At 38.3% G+C, this 19,853-nt stretch overlaps 2 protein-coding genes across 4 annotated transcripts; both read left to right on the top strand.

Moving 5' to 3' along the window:
• Positions 1 to 3,311: 3,311 nt before the first annotated feature.
• Positions 3,312 to 5,442, top strand: LOC108360373 (maltase A3-like). Its single transcript, XM_017612631.1, has 5 exons — positions 3,312 to 3,544; positions 3,601 to 4,064; positions 4,133 to 4,585; positions 4,666 to 5,117; positions 5,193 to 5,442. Exons 1-5 carry the CDS (start codon positions 3,388 to 3,390, stop codon positions 5,338 to 5,340), a joined length of 1,674 nt encoding a protein of 557 aa, XP_017468120.1. The 5' UTR covers positions 3,312 to 3,387; the 3' UTR covers positions 5,341 to 5,442.
• A 5,607-nt stretch (positions 5,443 to 11,049) lies between these two features.
• On the top strand, positions 11,050 to 17,261 carry LOC108360374 (probable cytochrome P450 6a13). Of its 3 annotated transcripts, none has more exons than XM_017612632.1 (3): positions 11,050 to 11,101; positions 13,819 to 15,177; positions 16,637 to 17,261. In XM_017612632.1, the coding sequence occupies exons 2-3, from the start codon at positions 14,115 to 14,117 to the stop codon at positions 17,167 to 17,169; spliced, it is 1,596 nt and encodes a 531-aa protein (XP_017468121.1). In that variant the 5' UTR covers positions 11,050 to 11,101; positions 13,819 to 14,114; the 3' UTR covers positions 17,170 to 17,261. The 3 variants fall into 3 exon arrangements, with proteins under 3 accessions (XP_017468121.1, XP_017468123.1, XP_017468122.1); XM_017612634.1 differs by lacking the exon at positions 11,050 to 11,101 and adding an exon at positions 13,619 to 13,713; XM_017612633.1 differs by lacking the exon at positions 11,050 to 11,101 and having other exon boundaries at positions 13,619 to 15,177.
• The last annotated feature ends 2,592 nt before the right edge of the window (positions 17,262 to 19,853 follow it).

Below are 19,853 nucleotides of genomic sequence, written 5' to 3'. Positions count from 1 at the left end.
TCTGTAACCATAGGCTAATTTCCTCCATTTGGGTCCTTTATACTCCGTCGTTTGTCCAACATAAGGCCTCATACTCAGCAATCGAAAAGACTCGAAGCTGGTGACTAGGAGGGCATTCATTCGACCAACCCTATACAGGTTTTTTTTTTCTTTTTTTTTATACAAAATCTAAGAAAAAATACACCTGAAAAAGAGCTTCGTGCAGCATGTACTCATCTCCCAAAGCTGGCAAATGCAAATCCGGATTAAAATTTTAAAACCAATTAATAAAATTGAAGTAAAATATTTACAAAGTTAACAAAAAAAAAAACACAAAATCTATAAAGAACCCTTTTATTTTTCAAAAAACCTGTGCGACGGTTATTATTTTACGCGCTGGACGTTGCCATTCATATTGTGGCAAACACTACTTAGTAAGAAAAGTTAAGGGTGATAGTGAAAAGGTGTAAGCATGCCCTTAGGGGCAGGGCGCTCGGGTATAAAAATCAGAAAAATATTAAATTAATTATAAGGCTTAAATTAATAAAATGGCCATACATTCAGGAAGAGTCTGGAATTCTTTTGTAGTTTTTAGTTTTGTAGTTGTGGAAACTTTCCTATAAGGGCGGTCATTGAGAACCGAATTCTACGCAAAAATACTGTGGACGCAAGTGGAAATTGTGACTTTTGGCAATATTTCTAAGGGGTCCCGTAGGGACCCTAGGTGGTCGGGAGTAACATTTTTGTCAATGGCGGTTCATGCCCTCTCCAAAAAGGTCGGAAAAGGTGCCACGTTCACCGTCCCTATTGGAAAGCCAACCCATATAGTTATTTATTTTACACATTTATTGTTGCTTTGAAAACGATTTTTTTATGTCATGTACTGCTTTTTTTCTATCGAAAATATAAATGTACTCCTTTCTCCGTTTCAAGATCTGGCAACCCTAGTTCCAGGTGACATTGTTCATAAAGGAAACGAGATTGCCGATAAACTCGCAAAGTAAGGACCACCAACCTCTTTCATAGGTCCGCACGTCTTCTGGCAACCAGGAAATAAGGCACTTTCTATCTTATCGAAACAAGGAGAAAAGCTCACCGAAATCACTACTACGATAATCTATGCAACATGTCTAATACACATTTTGGAATGATGCCCAAAACGTAAGATATACTACAATTTCCCTCTAAAACTGGATTAACAAACACACTACAAATCCAGATATGTAACACTGAGATCCAATGCAGGACTCTATCCCCATAAAAAAGTATACGAACTTTTGTGGGGTTTCGGAGGATATTTTCATGCCGTTTTATCAGTTCAAAGAAAAGATCCGATGGATAGAGAGCTGCAGCCGGATTCCTACATTCGATATCGCTAGCTTTATCGCCAAAATCTCCAAAAGAATAGCAGTTGCAGCATCTACTTCTCACATAGCACTTAGAATACCGCCCTAGTGCCAACCAGCCACGATTGAGTAAATAGGGGAGGAATGGACTGCTTTTGCTGCCTTGGTGCCGCACTAACCGATCAGCTTTCGTAGGTGACCATTTGGACCGCCGACACTCTTGCCGCCCCTAGGCCGAAACCGTTGCCGAGAACTGCCACCTACCAGGACTTCTAGCATTACCATCGTCATCCAGGGCCGCTGACGCCATCACCGCCATTAGGCGGGCCGCCGGGTCCACGAAAACCACGACAGGGGGACTGTTGCTGCCGTCACGATCATCGTAGCCGCTCTCATTGTCTCTCTCACCAGTACGTTGGGTGCATGTCGCCTTCACGGCCGTCGCCGCTCTCACCGTCGCCACAAGAGCGACCGCCGACCAGCTAGACTCTCTCTCAATACGTCTCTCTTTTCTCCCTGTACGTCAACCCGCCGGTACTAAATTATTGTGTTTTATTTGGTGGGGGTTAGTGGGACCTTCACTCGACTCTAGATCGGCTGAGCTCGCCTCATCCTTTGACGAAACCTACCACATAAGTATCGTTTAGATTTTGTATGCCTTTAGGTCACACTGTTTTTTGTTAAAAGAATTTTCGACGAACATTTGGTGTAGCTATTATCAAAATTCCACTAATGAGCAGGAAGAAATAGTTTCCGACCACCGAAAGTTATCATCCATCGATCCTATTTCAATGTTCCGAATTCTACGTTCGATTCCCAACCGAAATACATCGAAGTGATGGAAATTGTTGTTCTTAATAGACATCGTTTCTTGAAAGAATATATTTCTAAGGAATAACTGACCATTACTGTGGAGCAAAGTTTTTGATAATTTCCCTAAAATACTCATGAAAGGATTAAAAGGAAAAACATGTTTGGAAATCGCGCAGTTTCCAATAAGAAAGTAGGGAAATTGTATGTCAATGAATGCCAGCGAAAGGCCATTATAGATAAGGACGTAGGAGGTGAAGGAATATCCGAAAGCTCTTCAAATCGAAAGGAACTCTAGTTACTTTTCGCAAAGGGCTTTAACGACGCCCTTTTAGTACTTAGTTATGTATCTTTCCAGACGTTCAAGCGCCCATCAGGTCCCTATCCAATGTGGCAATCAACTACAAGCTCCTCAAAAAATATTTCCATTCTCTTCAGCTATTGGCAGCAAGAAAAACGGTAAGGCCCTGCTGGGTACCAGGTCACTGTGAGATCGAAAGAACCGAGGCTGTCGATATTCTGATCAGGTAAGGCTTCCTTGTTGGCCTGAAACCATTACGCAGACATAGTTGGGCTACTTCGAGACTTACAATTACCGTAAGGGTAAGCTCAGAACATAGTAAGTACTTGGGAGCGTTGGGAGAGGCCTTAGATGGGCCAGACTCTTCACCTATATTTAAACTAGAAAGGATATAGGTAATAAATTTTCAAAAGAATTTATTATATACAATCATTTAACTTATCTAACCACTAGAGAATGTTGTTATTTCTTGTTTACCTTAAACCGTTTACCACACACGTAGCGTCTAATAAAGATTTCTACAGGCGAACTTCGTAAACATTCCACTCCAGTTCGCTAAAAACTGTACCGCGCCGACTTGCAAATTTTTTGTTATCAAACGATCAATCTAAGTGATTGGAAAACAAGCTAAGCACAAGCTAGGTAATAAATTTCAAGATAATTTATTATATACAATCATTTAACTTATCTACCCACTTGAGAATGTTGTTATTTCTTGTTTACCTAAAACCATTTACCACACGCATAGCGTCTATTAAAGATTTCTACAGGCGAACTTCGTAAATTTTCGACTCAAGTTCGCCAAAAACTGTACCGTATCAACTTGTATATAGTTTTTACGGCCCCTTATCGACCGCCGATAACATCATGCGGATCCGATGGCATGTATAAAAGCGCCAATGCAGCAGTTAACGCCACAGTATTACGTCCAGAAGACAATTGAATCAAACGATGCTAAACTTTCTAAAATTTCTAGCACTCTTTGCGCTGCTCTCCGCGGCTGCAAGTACAGCAACAAACACAGCTTGGTGGAAAAGCGCCTCATTCTACCAAATATACCCACGCTCCTTCAAGGACAGCGATGGCGATGGCATTGGAGACTTGAGAGGTAAGTACGTACGCAAAGCACCTTACTGCAACTGGCAAATCGAATTTTCACCGTAGGCATTACCCAACATCTGGTCTACCTCAGGGAAATCGGCATTGATGCTACTTGGCTGTCGCCCATTTTTACATCACCCAACGCGGACTTTGGTTATGATGTGTCCAATTTCACCGAAATCGACAAAATGTATGGCACATTGGAAGACTTCAAGGTTCTTCTCGCAAACGCAAAACAATTGGGCGTGCGAATCATTTTGGACTTTGTACCGAACCACTCCAGTGATGAATGCGAATGGTTTATTAAGTCTGCCAAGAATGATCCGGAATATAAGGACTTCTACATTTGGCATCCGGGCAAAATATCCGAAAATGGCACTCGAGTGCCGCCAAACAATTGGATAAGTAATTTTCGCGGTTCGGCGTGGACGTGGAATGAAGATCGTCAAGAATACTACCTACATCAGTTCCACGCCAAGCAGCCAGATCTCAACTACAATAATCCAAAAGTGCGCGAATTCATGAAGGTTTGTAAAAAAAGTTAAATTAAAAGTTATAAGTCTCTACTTTAAAGTAATTGCAATGGCTCGCATAGGATGTGCTGCGTTACTGGTTGCGCTTGGGTGTTGCCGGCTTCCGTGTCGACGCTGTGCGATATATCTACGAAATAGCTGCCGATGCGGACGGCAATTATCCTGATGAGCCCCGTAACACTGAAGTTAATGACCCCGAAGACTACCTGTCCCTACAGCACATCTACACTACAGATCAACCTCAGTCGCTTGAAGTGATTTATGAGTTTCGTCAGGTCTTGAAGGAATTCGATGAGGAGCTGGGTGGCGACGAACACATCCTCATGACCGAGGCATATTCGCCAATTGATGTGGTAATGCAATACTACGGAAATAGCTCCACAGATGGCGCTCAAATACCTTTCAATTTCCAACTAATCGACTATTTGGACAAACATTCTAATGCTTACCACTACTCTGAACTCATAAACAAATGGCTGGAAAGCATGCCAGCCGGGCGCGTAGCCAATTGGGTAGTAAGTTGAAATGAGTATTTAAGCTCGTAGCTGGGCATGTAATCCTGTTTCAATCATATACATCTTTGGGTCTATTTTAGTTAGGCAATCATGACCAGAGTCGCATTGGTACTCGTTTAGGCGCCGATCGCATTGACTTGATCAACGTAATGCTGAAGACCTTGCCTGGCGTAAGTGTCACCTATCAAGGCGAGGAGATTGGCATGACGGATGTTTGGATTTCTTGGGAAGAGACCGTCGATCCACAAGGTTGTCAATCGAATCCAGAAGTATATGAACGTCTAAGTCGTGATCCGGTGCGTACGCCCTTCCAGTGGAATGACGGACACAAAGCCGGCTTTACCGAGGGCAATGCATCATGGTTACCTCTGGCTGAGGATTATAAACTGGTGAATGTGAAGCGTGAACGAGGCATTGCTTATAGTCATCTAAATGTGTACAAGCGGCTCCAGGAATTGCGTGCACAAAATACAATCCGCGAGGGAGAAACTGAAGTGAAGGCTGTCAACGCAAATGTATTGGGCATTAAGCGGTAAGTGGAGAGCAGGGGTGTTGGATCTCATTTGGGAGCATTTTTCATAATTCAATGCATGCGTCTGTATCTTAGATACCTCACTGGTGAACGAACATTCGTTGTACTCTTGAATCTAAACGACGTATTTCAAACGATCGACTTGAATGCCACTTTTAATGATCTACCCACTGTATTGGAGTATGTATTGGTGATGGATAGAGGTTTGAGACGAAAGGGGTAAGATATTCTTAAGCTCCTCTTTGCCCACTTAACTTAACTTTAATTCTTAAATTTAACTTTTTAGTGACAAGGCTAAAAGCAACTTCATTGTACTGCTTCCTAAGGAAGCTGTTGTATTGGCCACACTCACCTGAGACGGAAACCTCGAAGTAATTTTGAGGAAATCTTTGGTTGTAATATGCAAATTTATGACTGAAAAACAATGTATGATTTTTTGGAGTTACTTCTGCATATTCGGTAATGAATCATAATGAATGTGAAGTTCTCTGAATAGATACTAAAACAAAACAAGTTGATTGACTGTTTTGCACAAAGAGAAATTATAAATTATATCAAGAAGATTATGTAAAATCAGAAAAAGTATCCAACATTTTTATAAAAAATCTGATTAAAAATTTGAAAATTTATATGCAAATTGTTTTTATTTATATTTTTTTTGAAGTGAAACTTCTTTAAAAAGTAAAGTAAAGATACAGGAATAATGGTTAAAATAAATTAATTATAAAGAAAGGGATATATGTATATACATATGAGTCTATACATATCAAACCTGCCTTAGTCGAGTAGATTTTGCAAAGCTGAAAAAATGCTTACAAAATAGATCTTGGAAGCATTTTTCGAAGAAAAAAAATTTAAAGTTAGGCCATATTCAAAATACAGAAGTCTTTATGTTGGACTTAACCACGTTTGAAGAAATGCCATATGGATTTAGGCAAGTTTGATATGTATCGACTCAAATGTCACAATCTGTTTGATATGTATCGCCGAGCATAATGGATGGAATGGACTTAAAAAAATGTTGATTTACACTTCTGAAGTAGGGCGTTCTGGAAAAGTTTTCTGAGATAGGGCATTTTCGAACTGACTACCGAGATAGGTCGATCTTCCACTCAGGTATCGATATGTAGATAGACACAAATATAGGAGAATTCACCACTCATACGCTCACCACACACCACACACCAAAGTTACTACACCTTAATTTACCACTCCTTAACTCATCACATCTGAACTCCCTAAACACACCTAAACTCACCAGACTTAATTTCACTACATCACATGACCTCACATTACATTACATCACATGATAAGACATCATATGAAATGACACCATATCACATTAAATCACATGATATGACATGACATCCTATCACATTACACTGCACAAAATCGCACGCACATCACATAGCATCGTATCACGTCAACGCACCTCACATCACTTAGGTGAACATGTAGATAAAGAAAAACATAAAAGCAAAGACATGAAGAATAGGAAGAAAAATGAAAATCTAGGTACAGTGTCGCCCAGCTGCACTTACTTTTTTGCTGTACGATATTACGAAAAGAAAGTAAAAACTAAACAAATTTGCATACTTGGTGAAAAATTCTCTGTACGTAAATTTCGTGGCTCACTGTATATACTTTTTATTTAATTGTAATAAGTCTCTCTCGAAGTATATTTCACACGAAAGGATCTTGAATGCTCACGTATGTATGTGCATTAGGGTGGTCCAAAATTGCATGTGAAAAAGTCAAAGTGGGGATTTTTATGCTCTCACCTCCTAGAATTGTTCTATAACGAAAAAAATTTACCCCCATTTTTTTATTTTGAAATCAAAAAATATTTAGAGGTCGCTCAAAGCGCCCAACATTTTCCATGTATTTTATATGGGGAAAACACAACTTTTGGTAGAAGTGGTATAGAATTCCTAAAAATCTATATTTTTCTATCGGAGGACTCTGCTTATTTGCAGAAGATTCCCAATAATAATACCCAATTGTTTATTTAACCATTATTTCATCGCAACTACAATTTATAGGTTAGCCAAAAACCCACAAAACGCCGGAAAATGCAAAGGGGGACCAATAAAAAATTATTGGTATTAAAAAATGGTTAAATAAACAATTGGGTATTATTATTGAAAGTCTCCTGAAGAGAACAAGAGCTTTCGCGATCGAAAAATATTGACTTTCAAGAATTCTACGAAAAAATTTATTTTCCCCATATAAAAATACATGGAAAACTTTGAACGCTTTGAGCGACCTCTTAAATATTTATTGATTTCAAAATAAAATAATAGGGGTATACTTTTTTTCGATATAGAATAAGCCTAGGGGTGAGAGCATTACAATTCCGACTTTACTGTTTTGGACCACCCTAATGACATATGTTTGTATGCATGCATGTATTTTTTTTTTTGTATGCAGTGATATCAATGCGCACGCACTGCTTATCTTGTTCGACAAACAATACATACAACATGTTTTTCACACGAAATGCCGTTTTGTTACTACATAAATACATACATACATACTTAACTTTTGTGCAAAAAAACAAAAAAGATAGATTTTTCACAGATGACTGACAGCTGTAACAAAGCATATATCAAATGTTTTAACATAAAACGAACAAAGTAAAATAGAAATGTTCAATAAATGTATGCAGTTTCAGCTAAGCGAATTTATTTCAATTTTTTTGACAATTGTGGGAACAAAAACTACTTTCTTTGCAACGCGAATGCCGCATTCAAATATCCAACGCAGTAGTAGTAAATATTTAAATTTCAAGTTCAAATATTACTAAGACCGTTGGTTTGAAAAAAAATAAAACTTTTCAATTAAGTGGTTCAAGTGTGGTCAAGGTGACTCGCTGCATTACAAACTTATAAAAGAAACTAAAAGCGGTTGCTTCAAAGCACAAACTCACCGTACGGGCCTCGTCGCCCCAAGCATAAAGCCACCAACTACATACATAATACAAATAGCAAGGCAGGTAAAGATGCACAAACAAACATACATACATACATACACTTGCTTACATATGTACATATTCACTCACAGAAAAATAGACAAATCAACTGCATAACAGCAACTTTCTTCGTACAGTTGATGGATTATGCTGCCTGACTGCGAGTGAGCCACTACTCTTGACTTGAACGCCCTCCTCTCCACCTGCCATGCTTTTCGAGTCAATCAAATTGCTTGGCGTAGTTCGACTGTTGGCGGGAGGGGTGGAATGAGAGTCATAACGCTTGTATACCGTGTAATAAGAGTCCGCAATTAATCTGCAGGTGTACGAGTATTCGAGGCAAAATCTAAATGGCCAGGTCAGCAGCAGCAATGATTGTAACAGCGCAGCCACAACAGCTATTGAAATAATTGTTGGTGTTTTTTTTTTTTGTTTTATTGTTAGCAATTGCTACTTACGGGTCTATTCTGCGTTGGTAACAGTAATTTTGTAACCGCTAAAAGCAGTGTCTGTCAATTTTTAACCCCTTTTCGCATTCTGTGCACTCTTCTAACCAGTAAATTTTGTTGCCATCTTAAAGCTGTAACAAAATATTTTGCGCCATGAAATATGCAATATAAGAATTGCTGAATTGCTGAATACTTTGACTGCATTACCTACGTATCTAGAATCGCGGGGACAAGAAGTACATAGTAAAATTTTTTGGTAATGAAAATTTCCTGTTACAAAATTGTCGGTAACGTGCAGAATAGACCTGTTAGTTGAATAAATGCTTTATGGCCAACTTTAATTACTTGACTTGTACTTGTTCGCATGTATGCATGTATGAGTGTCTGTATGTATGTATGTACTCGTAAACTACTGCATCGACAACAATATAAGATACTAGAAAAAACAACTACTCACACAAATTGCAATTTTTACCCAGCCAGCAAAGCAACGTAAATTTTGCCGACAGTGCAGTCTAGTACAATTTTCCGTATCCGGAAACGAATAGAAAACGACTACAGTATCATTCGTTTTCGTATACGGAAAACGTTCGAAACGTTCGAAAAAGATGATGTTATTTGAAAGGAATGATTGTATTTTATTTGTTCAAGCTAAACATTTGAAAGCATGCATGCGTAGTCGGCAGTGGCTCAGCGTGCAGAGAGCATTGTTAGCTTCCAGGAGGGTCCGGCTTCGAATTCCGTCAGGCACTTCCTATTTGGATTTCACTTTTTTTAACCATAAAAAAGTATCTGTGAAGTGCAGAAGGAAAGCGTATTGAACGAAAAATTCAATCAAACAAATTTCAAAAAAAAAACGTCGAAAAAGTATCCATTTCACACACAATTTTCGGAGGTTGTCTGTACATACATTTCTGCCGCACACTTTAGTTCGTTATAGTATCCGAAAATGGAATCGGTAAACGGACAAAAATCCGCACTTCATCCACTATTTTTTTCTTTTTCGGATCGGTTTTCGGATTTTTCGCTGGCTGGGTAGTGACGTCATTGAAGCATCACAGCCGCTGGTAAGCGCTGCTCTCATTACGCGACCAATTCTTTACGGCTTAAGGTAGACCACTTGTAGCTAACTTTGCGGTTGCAGCGAAGCGTGGCCGAAAAAACAAGCCAATCAGCTCTACAAGCCAAAGTAGTGAAACCGTTTTGATATGCAGTGTAAAGCACAGTGAGTCATTTCAGCTTATTCGGTAAAAATTTTTCTAAAGCATTTATTAAAAGAAAACCATACCTAGCAGGCTTCTCATAATGTAAAAAATTTAAAAAAAAAAATCTATTTTATAGCAAATTTTTTCTGAAATTTTTTTTTAGCAAAAATACGCAAAGCAAAGTTAAGACAAACCAATTCCAAGAACTAAAATTTTTAAAACCCCTCCAGGAATAGGCACAAAATGTAAAAAAAAACTTCTAAAAAGAACCAACATTTTTGAGTATCTTAATTTTTTATCAAAACAAAAAAATGACAAGAAAAAGTCGGTGTTTCTTCTGCAAAATGGAAATACTCATCTTCAACAACGGGAGGGTATGAACGATTCCATTTTTTGTCGTAGTCATCCATACATAAAGCATAAAGTAAAAATACCTTTAAGATGTAAGTATATATATATTATATAGGTATAAGTATAAGACACCTATACCACATAAAGCTCAAAACGATATCCAAATACTTATATGTAAGTGTTCCTCTCGTTCTGAAACATTTCGTATTAAGATTCGAAAAGCTATACGTTAGTGCTATTAAAAAGCAAAAATTTTTCCTTAAAATCAAAGCTCCTCTCCTGACAGGCAAGCGTGCAGAGCTTTAATAATTTTTCACTTTATATCAATGGTAAAAGCTCTCTCTATCCAGCATTGCTCCAAATCAGTGATGGCAGAGAGAGCTTTTGCACTGCATATAAAATGTATAGAAAGCTTAGAAAGAGCTTTACCCGCGGGCAAGAAGGTGCCCATCACCGCTCTAAATCATCAGTGGATAGAGCCTTTAACCTATACATAAAAAAGTATATAGAAAGCTTAAAAAAGCTCTGCACGGCACTATCATCACCTCTCTAGACCATATCTCTCTATATAACTTTTTATATATTATATGTGGGAGCGCCCTGATCGCCAATGCTCTCAATTAGTAATGGCCAGATAGAACTCTTACTTTGTGCTCATCTACATATATTAGTTATAGGCAGCATGAGATTTTACTCTAAGCAGGTCCATCTAATTGTAGATTTTATAAGTGCACGAATAAGCTTTGTGAAGTTTTCAAGGGACTTCATTAGAACGCTCACAGATTAAACATCTCAGATCTCTATGATCGCAATTGATAAAAAACAACTTTGATGATTTTTTGAATCATCAGCATGTTCCACAGTGCACTAGCGACTTACTACAAACTGGCATACCCCGGTAGATCAGCGCTTTTCTGCAGCTCCTACATTTCAGCGCCAATCAGTCTCGTATTGAATTTCAAAGCGTTCGCAGACGGCAGACCACAGCCATCCGAGCAATTAATACATGTGAGTGATCAACTCGTTAAATACAAATCAATGACCGCTGCGCCTCACACACACGCGCCCACACAGGCTACCTGAAGTGCGCGTATTGTAAGCGTTAGTTCAATATGCAAATCATTCCGATATCGTGACTTGTATCTTTTTCTTCTCTGTCTTGAAGTGAGCTACTGAAAATTTTGTAATTAGTCGAAGTTTCCTACTATTTAATCCACTTCCTCCCCAGTCACGCACCGAATTCACCCGGTATCATCCACATAACATCCTTTGCTATGCACTCAAGAATCCTTTTCCAGCACCCCTTTGCTCAACCTCATACTCTGGGCCGGTAACTGAGCGCTTTGCAACACATTGCCGAGCAAAACAAAAAGGCGTGGCCGAGCGCTTGGTTAAAAACTCGCAAATACTTATGTACAAAGTACTTTGTACATACACACATACATATGTATATGGTGCTACGCAGTCACACGGCCATCCGATGTCATAAGATCTTACTGCCATATGCTGTTTACCTGCTGAACGTTCGCAGGCTATTGCGTCACACCACCACATTTGCGGCTGGACAATACCAATTCGCAAATCTGCAAGGTAAAGGGCGCGCGTCCAATATGACTACTCGCAGTGAAAGTTCAACAACGGCCACTCCCGTGTCGATGCGTTTGGCATAGTGTATCGCAGGCCCTTTGATGTGTGACGGCAATCAAATCGTTGAATCTCATAAGTCACCAACGAACCGCGTATCTGCGCCGAGTTTAGACGAAAAAATTTTAAATTAAAATTGCACAAGCAAAAGTGAAATATTTCGAATAAAGCGCTTCGGGCATGAAGTATCGTAAGTGCGGAAACCTGTTTTGGGTTAGAGTTTTAAATGTAAATTCTACTTCGTGCTGTCGATTTAACGTCCATACGCAAATTAATTAGTTGAACGGCGTAAATGAATGGCGTAATGCATTTGGAAACTATAATAGTAATATTGCAATTGCCAATTTGTGCTAACAAGGACCGGTAATTAGAAGGGAAAACCTAAATTTACGTACTCAATTTAAGTTGCTAATTAACTGCAAATATCTTCGTCTTCTTCTTCTTCTAAGCTGGCGCTATAACCGCCTAACCGATTTTGGCCGAGTTAAAAAAATCACGCCAGTCGTTTCTCGTCTGTGCCAACTGACGCCAATTGGAAATGCCAAGTGAAGCCAAGTCCTTTTCCACCTGGTTTTCCATAGCAGTGGGGGCCTCCCTCTTCCTCTGCTACCACCAGCGCGTTCCGAGTTGAATACTTTCAGAGCTAGAGCGTCGGAGTACATTCAAATGGCATCTCAATTGCCTACTCATTCCAAAGTAGTCCGTTTGGATTCTGACGGAGCTTGCGGTATTGCTCAATGTCTTTTTACCGTGGACCGCGGATAATGGTAGGGTTAAGAGATGGCTCTTCAAATCAAATTTCAGTTCTACAAACCGATGTCCAGCGTTATTAAGCCTCTCGTCTGGCATTGGCCTTTTTGGAAACCTCGATTAAGGCTCTCTCCGCCTGACATAAATAGAGAAAGAGACTCGGTTTATAAAAGCAACTCACACAACTTTTGGTTCCTTTTTACTACAAGTAGATGTGGTTGTTGTAACAGCATACAATTCCCCAAGGAGTTTTTGGGGAGTGTTGCTGAAATGACAGTCCTTGGCCAGATATAAATCTGCGACGTTCCGGTTCCGTAGACCCGGCTTTCGAGGCAGCGACCACAAGTAGTTCGAAGGCGATACTGATAAAGATCTTAGTTCTGCACTGTTTGGTTGGAGTTCATTTATATTTCCTCATCAAATTTTTGTAAAAAGCGAACTTTTAAACTGACTATACCAGCGAACTGTTCAGTAAGGAAAGTGAAGACTTAATTAAAGCACCAGGTTTTGCTGTATAATTTCCTTAAACTGACGGTCTAATTTAGTTTTAAAAGCGACGAATATAATGGCAAGTTCAAATGTTGAAAGCCCATTCACGACACCTGTCTATCTTAGACAATGAGTAAGCAGAAATTTTGCATAATTTTAGTTTATATCTGGTCCATAAACCTCCACGTTTCATTTTATTGGTGTTCAAAAGCACAGTTATACCCGCACATACAAGTGCATATGTATGTAAATAGTTATGCATACTTTACGTCTGCATCGCAGCCGACGCTGACGATGCTGTCAACTTTGTTGAGTTACCTGCCGTTTTATAGAGCTGTTAATTGAATTTGAAAACAATGCAGCGCGGTCAGCGCGTGGTTCCAGCCTAGTCGAATACGAACGCCGAAGAGCTGAAAATGCGAAGATGAGGATTGGGAAGTATTTAGATTACTTTGCGTGTGTTTGGTAATTTAACTTGCAAATGAGCGCCAAATTCCAAGCGAAGCAGCAGCAGCATCAAGAGCAAACAACAAAAAGATCTAAAAACAGTAAAACAATAAAAAAACTAAATTTCGTATAAAAGCCGCGGATGCGATAACGACGCGATGCGCAACACCGCCAAAAAAATGATTAGCGGCCACACCAACTTTACTTTCACTTTCAGGGGAAGATCGCCGTCGCCGCTTAAACTTGGCTCAATATTTTTTAAATGCCCTCAGCGGCTGTCATGTTTTTTGGTACGGTCGTGACTGCAATTGCGCATGCGTATTGTTCGTGCAACTTCTACAATTTTCCGTGTTTGTTGATAATAAATTTCCATTTGTTTCTGCACTTCTTCACAGATCAGCGGCTCCGTATTTGTTGTGTTAATTGCTGTTGTCATTGCGCGTCTACCCATTCTTCCATAGTTATATTTTCTCAGCGGCAATCCATAATAACTGCCAGCTACGGAAAAAGCGCACGCCTCTGCCGAACAATCAACCTGCTAGCCAGCTAGTTAACAGGCCAGCTCGGTTAAACGGCCACAGTTGACGCAAAGTCAGTTAGTCGAGCAGTTCGCAGTGAAGCAGTCCAATAGCACGCTGGCTCGACTTTAAAAACAGTGATCAGTTTTTGTAATACAAAACCTCATTCCAGCATGGATCCACTAACAGTGTTGCTGCTTCTGTTTACCGCCTTAACGCTGATTTGCATCCACTTGCATCGCAAGCAGCAGTACTGGGAGGCACAAGGCATACCGCTGCTCAAACCGTTCCTGTTCTTCTACTATGGACGCGGTCGCATTGGCAGCGATTGTCACGCAATCGATATACCCAACGAAGTGTACAGCCGCTTTCGTGAGTCGGGCCTGCCTTTGGCGGGCATGTTTATGATCGGCGATCCCCTCATCATTCTACTCGATCTGGAGGTCATCAAACACGTACTGATCAAGGACTTTGCTAACTTCAGCTATCGCGGCCTTTACCACAATCTGCGCGACGATCCGCTAATGGGTAATCTGGCCGCCATCGACGGTCCTTACTGGAAGCGACTGCGCGCCAAGCTTACACCCTCTTTCACAACGGGGAAAATGAAATTTATGTATCCCACGCTCATCAAGGTGGCCGAACAGCTGTCAAGTGTAGTGGAAAAGCGGCTCACTACCGAGGGTATAATCGATGTTAAGGACTTATCTGCTTGCTACACCACCGATGTCATCGCGTGCTCTACGCTCGGCATCGAGTGTGACAGCCTGCACAATCCGAACGAGGACTTTCGCCTAATCACAGTGAAGTTCTTCGAGGAGTATAGCGTGACGCGTGATCTGATTAGTCAGCGTTTTCCGCAGCTCGCAAAAATGCTGCGTTGGACAAACACACCGAAATCGGTAACCGATTTCTACATCAAAGTTGTGCGCGACAACATTGCCTATCGCGAGGAGCATGGCATTGTGCGACAGGACTTCTTACAAATCATGATGGATCTGATCAAAACGGAAGCTCTTACGATGGAAGAGATTGCTGCGCAAGTGTTTGTATTCATCATTGCAGGCTACGAGACCACTTCGACGACCATGACGAACTGTCTGTGGGAGCTGGCAGTGAATGAGGATATACAAGATATGGTGCGTGAGGAAATCGTGCGGGTTATGCACGATCACGGTGACCAGCTAACATATGGTTGCCTCAAGCAGATGACCTACTTGGATCAGACGCTGAAAGGTGAGTGGTTGGAGAATTGGAGGGAATTATTTTTTAGATTTCGTTATTTGAAACAAATTCATAAGTAGTGAATGAAACTTCAGAGTTTTAGCATGTTCTTAAGTTTAATTTATTTTGCACGTACACATACGCGTACATATGTATGCAATACGTTATCCGTGCAAGAAATCAAATAGTTGTTTTTTGTCCATTGCAAAACCGGTTTGTACTCCGCAAACACTTAAGCGACATTGTTTGCAGCTATATTTGATGCACAAAGGCAATTAGAACCCTGGTTTCGCTTTTGCTGAGACCTTGAGCGCAATTTAGCTAAGTGCTTGGTCAGGCATAAAATTGTGCAAACAAACGAATTGAAAGCCAAACAAAATGGTTAACGATACTTATCAAAGTGGATAGTTACTTACTTGCTAAATGGAGTACAAATAAATGAATTGAAAAAAAAAATGTACAAGTGCAGCTGAGATACATATGTACACTAGGGTAGTCTAAAACAAGTAAAGTCGGAATTTTAATGCTCGCACCCCTCTAGGATTATTCTATATCGAAAAAATATACCCCTGTTTTTTTTTTTAAATCAAAATATATTTAGAGGTCGCTCAAAGCGTTCAAAGTTCTCCACGTATTTTATATGGGGAAAGAACAACTTTTCGTAGAAATGATACGGAATTCTTGAAAATTAGTATTTTTCGATCAGAAACCTCTCTTCAGGAGACTCCCAATAACAATGCCCAACTGTTTTTTTAACCATTTTTTAATACCAACGATTTTTTATTTTTTCCCCCATTGCATTTTCTGGGGGTTTTGACGGACCTATAAAATATAGTTGCTATAAAAAAATGGTTAAATAAATAATTGGGTAATATTATTGGGAATCCTCTGAAGAGGAACAGAGTTTTGCCGATCGAAAAATATTGGTCTTCAAGAATTCTATACCATTTCTACGAAAAGTGGTTTTTTCCCCATATAAAATACATGGAGAACTTTAAGCGCTTTGAGCGAACTTTAAATATATTTTGGGTATATGTTTTTCGGTACAGAAAAATCCATAAAAGCATAGAAATTCCCACTTTACTTTTTCCACATGCATTTTTGGACCACCCTAATCTACATACATACTACATATGTATGTAAATAACTATCCAGGTTACTAATTTATAGTGTTGGGCGGCTTTTCCACTTATGTTAAATTTTTTCTCAAGTATAACAAAAACCATGCTTTAAATTTTGGCATTGACACGTGAGAATAGAATCTAAGCTTTACCTCTACACAGTTTTTATAGGAATCTCGGTCAATCCGAATTTGTAAGAAATATCTCTAATAGTAAAATACTTATTATTATTTTTTACTATTTATTATTATTATTTTATTTTCTTTTTGTAAGTCTAAGGAATTAAAATTAAAACATAGCATTAAAATATTACACCATTTGGAAAACCACTTTCTACTTTTTCCCTACAGAAACTCTCCGCAAGCATCCCATCGCACCCGCATTGAAGCGTGTGGCCTACGAAGACTACAAAGTACCCGGCACCAATTTCATAATCAAAGCCAACACTACAGTCCTCATACCATCCGAAGCGATACAACACGATCCCCGCTACTATCCCGAACCTAATAAATTCGATCCAATGCGTTTCACACCCGAAGCTATGGAAGAACGCCACCCGATGACATTTTTGCCATTCGGCGATGGACCACGCAATTGTATCGGTTTGCGGTTCGGTCGCATGCAAGTACTCATCGGCTTGGTAATGTTGCTTCGTAAATATCGTTTTAGTGTGGCGAAAACGACGCCCATACCGTTAGTTTACGATAAAGCTATTTTATTGCGCGCGCCAAAGGGAATGGTGGAGTTAAAGTGTGAACGAATTGTGGAGGAAAGGTGCTTGAGTAATGTGGCTAAGGCGTCGGCTGAGGAACAGCAAAATTTTGTGCAGAGAATTAGCGAGCAACGTGAGCATGAAATTACAAAGGAAGAGAGAAATAAATAGCGGAGCAATAAAGTGGAGTTTGGGAGCGAAAGAAATGAAGATTGACTTTGAATTTTGATACTTCATAGATAGAAGTTTCGAAGGGTACATAAATTTACAAAAAATATATGAACTACATATGTACTTGTCGAAATATTCGTTGGAAANTAGAAGTTTCGAAGGGTACATAAATTTACAAAAAATATATGAACTACATACTTGTCGAAATATTCGTTGGAATATCATATGTATGCATAAGGCCACATTTAGAGCAACGAATATGGATATTTATTTTTATTATGCTTTTTTAATAAATGAAATCGTTCGAAAAACTTTTTAAAACTTATTTTATGTAAAAGTTGATTTTTTTTTATTTAAGGGTTTATTTATAGAAAAAAAATTAGATTTAGGAAAAATATTATTGTTATGTACATATAACTATTAAAAACGAACTTCGAAATTGAAAAAAAGTTAAGCGTACTTTTTTATTTACAATTTATGACACTGCAGCAAACGGAAGCCGAATAACTCCTTATGTACATATAATTATTTTGTATTGAATGTACTACTGATTGCTGAAACGGTAAATAAAATTTTACACGAATACCAACCCAATGTATGGAAAATACTTATAAACCAAGAGCTATTCTAATTGCATACCACAAAATTGAATTTCAACCATCGGTTGGATTTACTACAGTCAGATATTTCTTCCAGATCACCAATTTTCGGGCACATTTTGTAAAAAATATGTAATACAAATTTTGTAGGAAAAAATGTGAAAAATCGCGCCTCAAGTCTTTCTTTCAGCCCAAAAAATTTATATAAAGATGTGCTGTAGAAACATTTTTAGGTCTCCAAAAGATAGCTCCAGACATGCTCTATAGACCCACAAGTTTTTGTGAAAATTGTACAAAAACTTTATGAGAAATTCGCGCTTGAAGCTTTTTAGACAAAAATACACCGGTCGTACGACATTTTTGCAGTTGAAGTACCGCCCAACTGCCAGCAGCCAGGACTCAGTTTTAACATTTTTCTGAATTTTTGTGAGCAACTTTCAACCATCGGTTGGATATTCTACAGTCAGAAATTTCTTGCAGATCCACAATTTTCGGGCACATTTTGTAAAAATTATTTAATACAGATTTTTTAGAAAAAATGTGAAAAATCGCGCCTCAAGTCTTTCTTTCAGCCCAAAAAATTTATATAAAGATGTGCTGTAGAAACATTTTTAGGTCTCCAAAAGATAGCTCTAGGCATGGTCTATAGACCCACAATTTTTTGTAAAAATTGTCCAAAAACTTTATGAGAAATTCGCGCTTGAAGCTTTTTAGACAAAAATACACCGGTCGTACGACATTTTTGCAGTTGAAGTACCGCCCAACTGCCAGCAGCCAGGACTCAGTTTTAACATTTTTCTGAATTTTTGTGAGCAACTTTCAACCATCGGTTGGATATTCTACAGTCAGAAATTTCTTGCAGATCCACAATTTTCGGGCACATTTTGTAAAAATTATTTAATACAGATTTTGTAGAAAAAAATGTGAAAAATTCCGCCTCAAGTCTTTCTTTCAGCCAAAAAAATTTATATAAAGATGTGCTGTAGAAACATTTTTAGGTCTCCAAAAGATAGCTCTAGGCATGGTCTATAGACCCACAATTTTTTGTAAAAATTGTCCAAAAACTTTATGAGAAATTCGCGCTTGAAGCTTTTTAGACAAAAATACACCGGTCGTACGACATTTTTGCAGTCGAAGTATCGCCCAACTGCTAGCAGCCAGGACCCACTTTTAACATTTTTCTAAATTTTTGTGAGCAACTTTCAACCATCGGTTTGATATTCCACAGTCATAAATTTCTTGCACATCAACAATTTTCGGGCACATTTTGTAAAAAATTTAATACAGATTTTGTAGAAAAAAATTTTAAAAATCGTGCTTCAAGCCTTTCTTTCAGCCCTTATTTAATATAGAGAAATCGAGGAAAAACATGATGCACATATAATTCTCTTACTAAGGTATGTGAATATTTAACATTTATGTAGAATACGACTAAAATTGTTTATTTTTAATTCTCAAATAAAATTTTTTATTTTTTATTTTAAAAACTTCGATTTTCATATGCTGAAAATTTCTATACGCATATTTTTTCACTACATTAAATAAAGTATGCTTGTATGTATAAGTAACTTGTGCTTATTTTAAGAACTGCAAGTAAGTATGTATATAGTATAAATAGATTTAGATTACATTGTATAAGTAGTACAATCGTGTAAGTGTGCATACAAACACATACATATGTATGTATACTTAAACGTTCAATTATGTGTCTCACTTCCATCAATATTGCTAATTTCGTATTTTTCTTTGATTAAGTGCTATTTACTTTTGAAATTTGAAATTGTCTCGAGTGCTTTAAGAATTATGTATATATGTATGCATTTTTAAATACATACATAATTTTTTTATGTATATATTTGCGATCATTAACATCGGTTGATATGCTTTCTGGCAACGGAATATTTTATGATTAAAAAGAGTTTTTCCTTTTTTCTGTGTTTTATTTTTATTCTGTTGCTTTATTTGAAATAACCATTAAATAATCGTAAATACTAATTCTAAAAGCAACTAATTGTGTACAGCTTGCTCGAAACTAAGATTCTTAAAATTTTAAAAATTATACAGTAAATACATACATAAAGCAAA

Source organism: Rhagoletis zephyria, unplaced genomic scaffold (assembly GCF_001687245.7).
Source record: "Rhagoletis zephyria isolate East Lansing unplaced genomic scaffold, Rhagoletis_zephyria_1.1 Rzeph_scaffold_00563, whole genome shotgun sequence".
Classification (NCBI taxonomy): domain Eukaryota; kingdom Metazoa; phylum Arthropoda; class Insecta; order Diptera; family Tephritidae; genus Rhagoletis; species Rhagoletis zephyria.
Note: the sequence above shows the minus strand (reverse complement) of the source record. Positions and strands in the feature narration are given on the sequence as shown.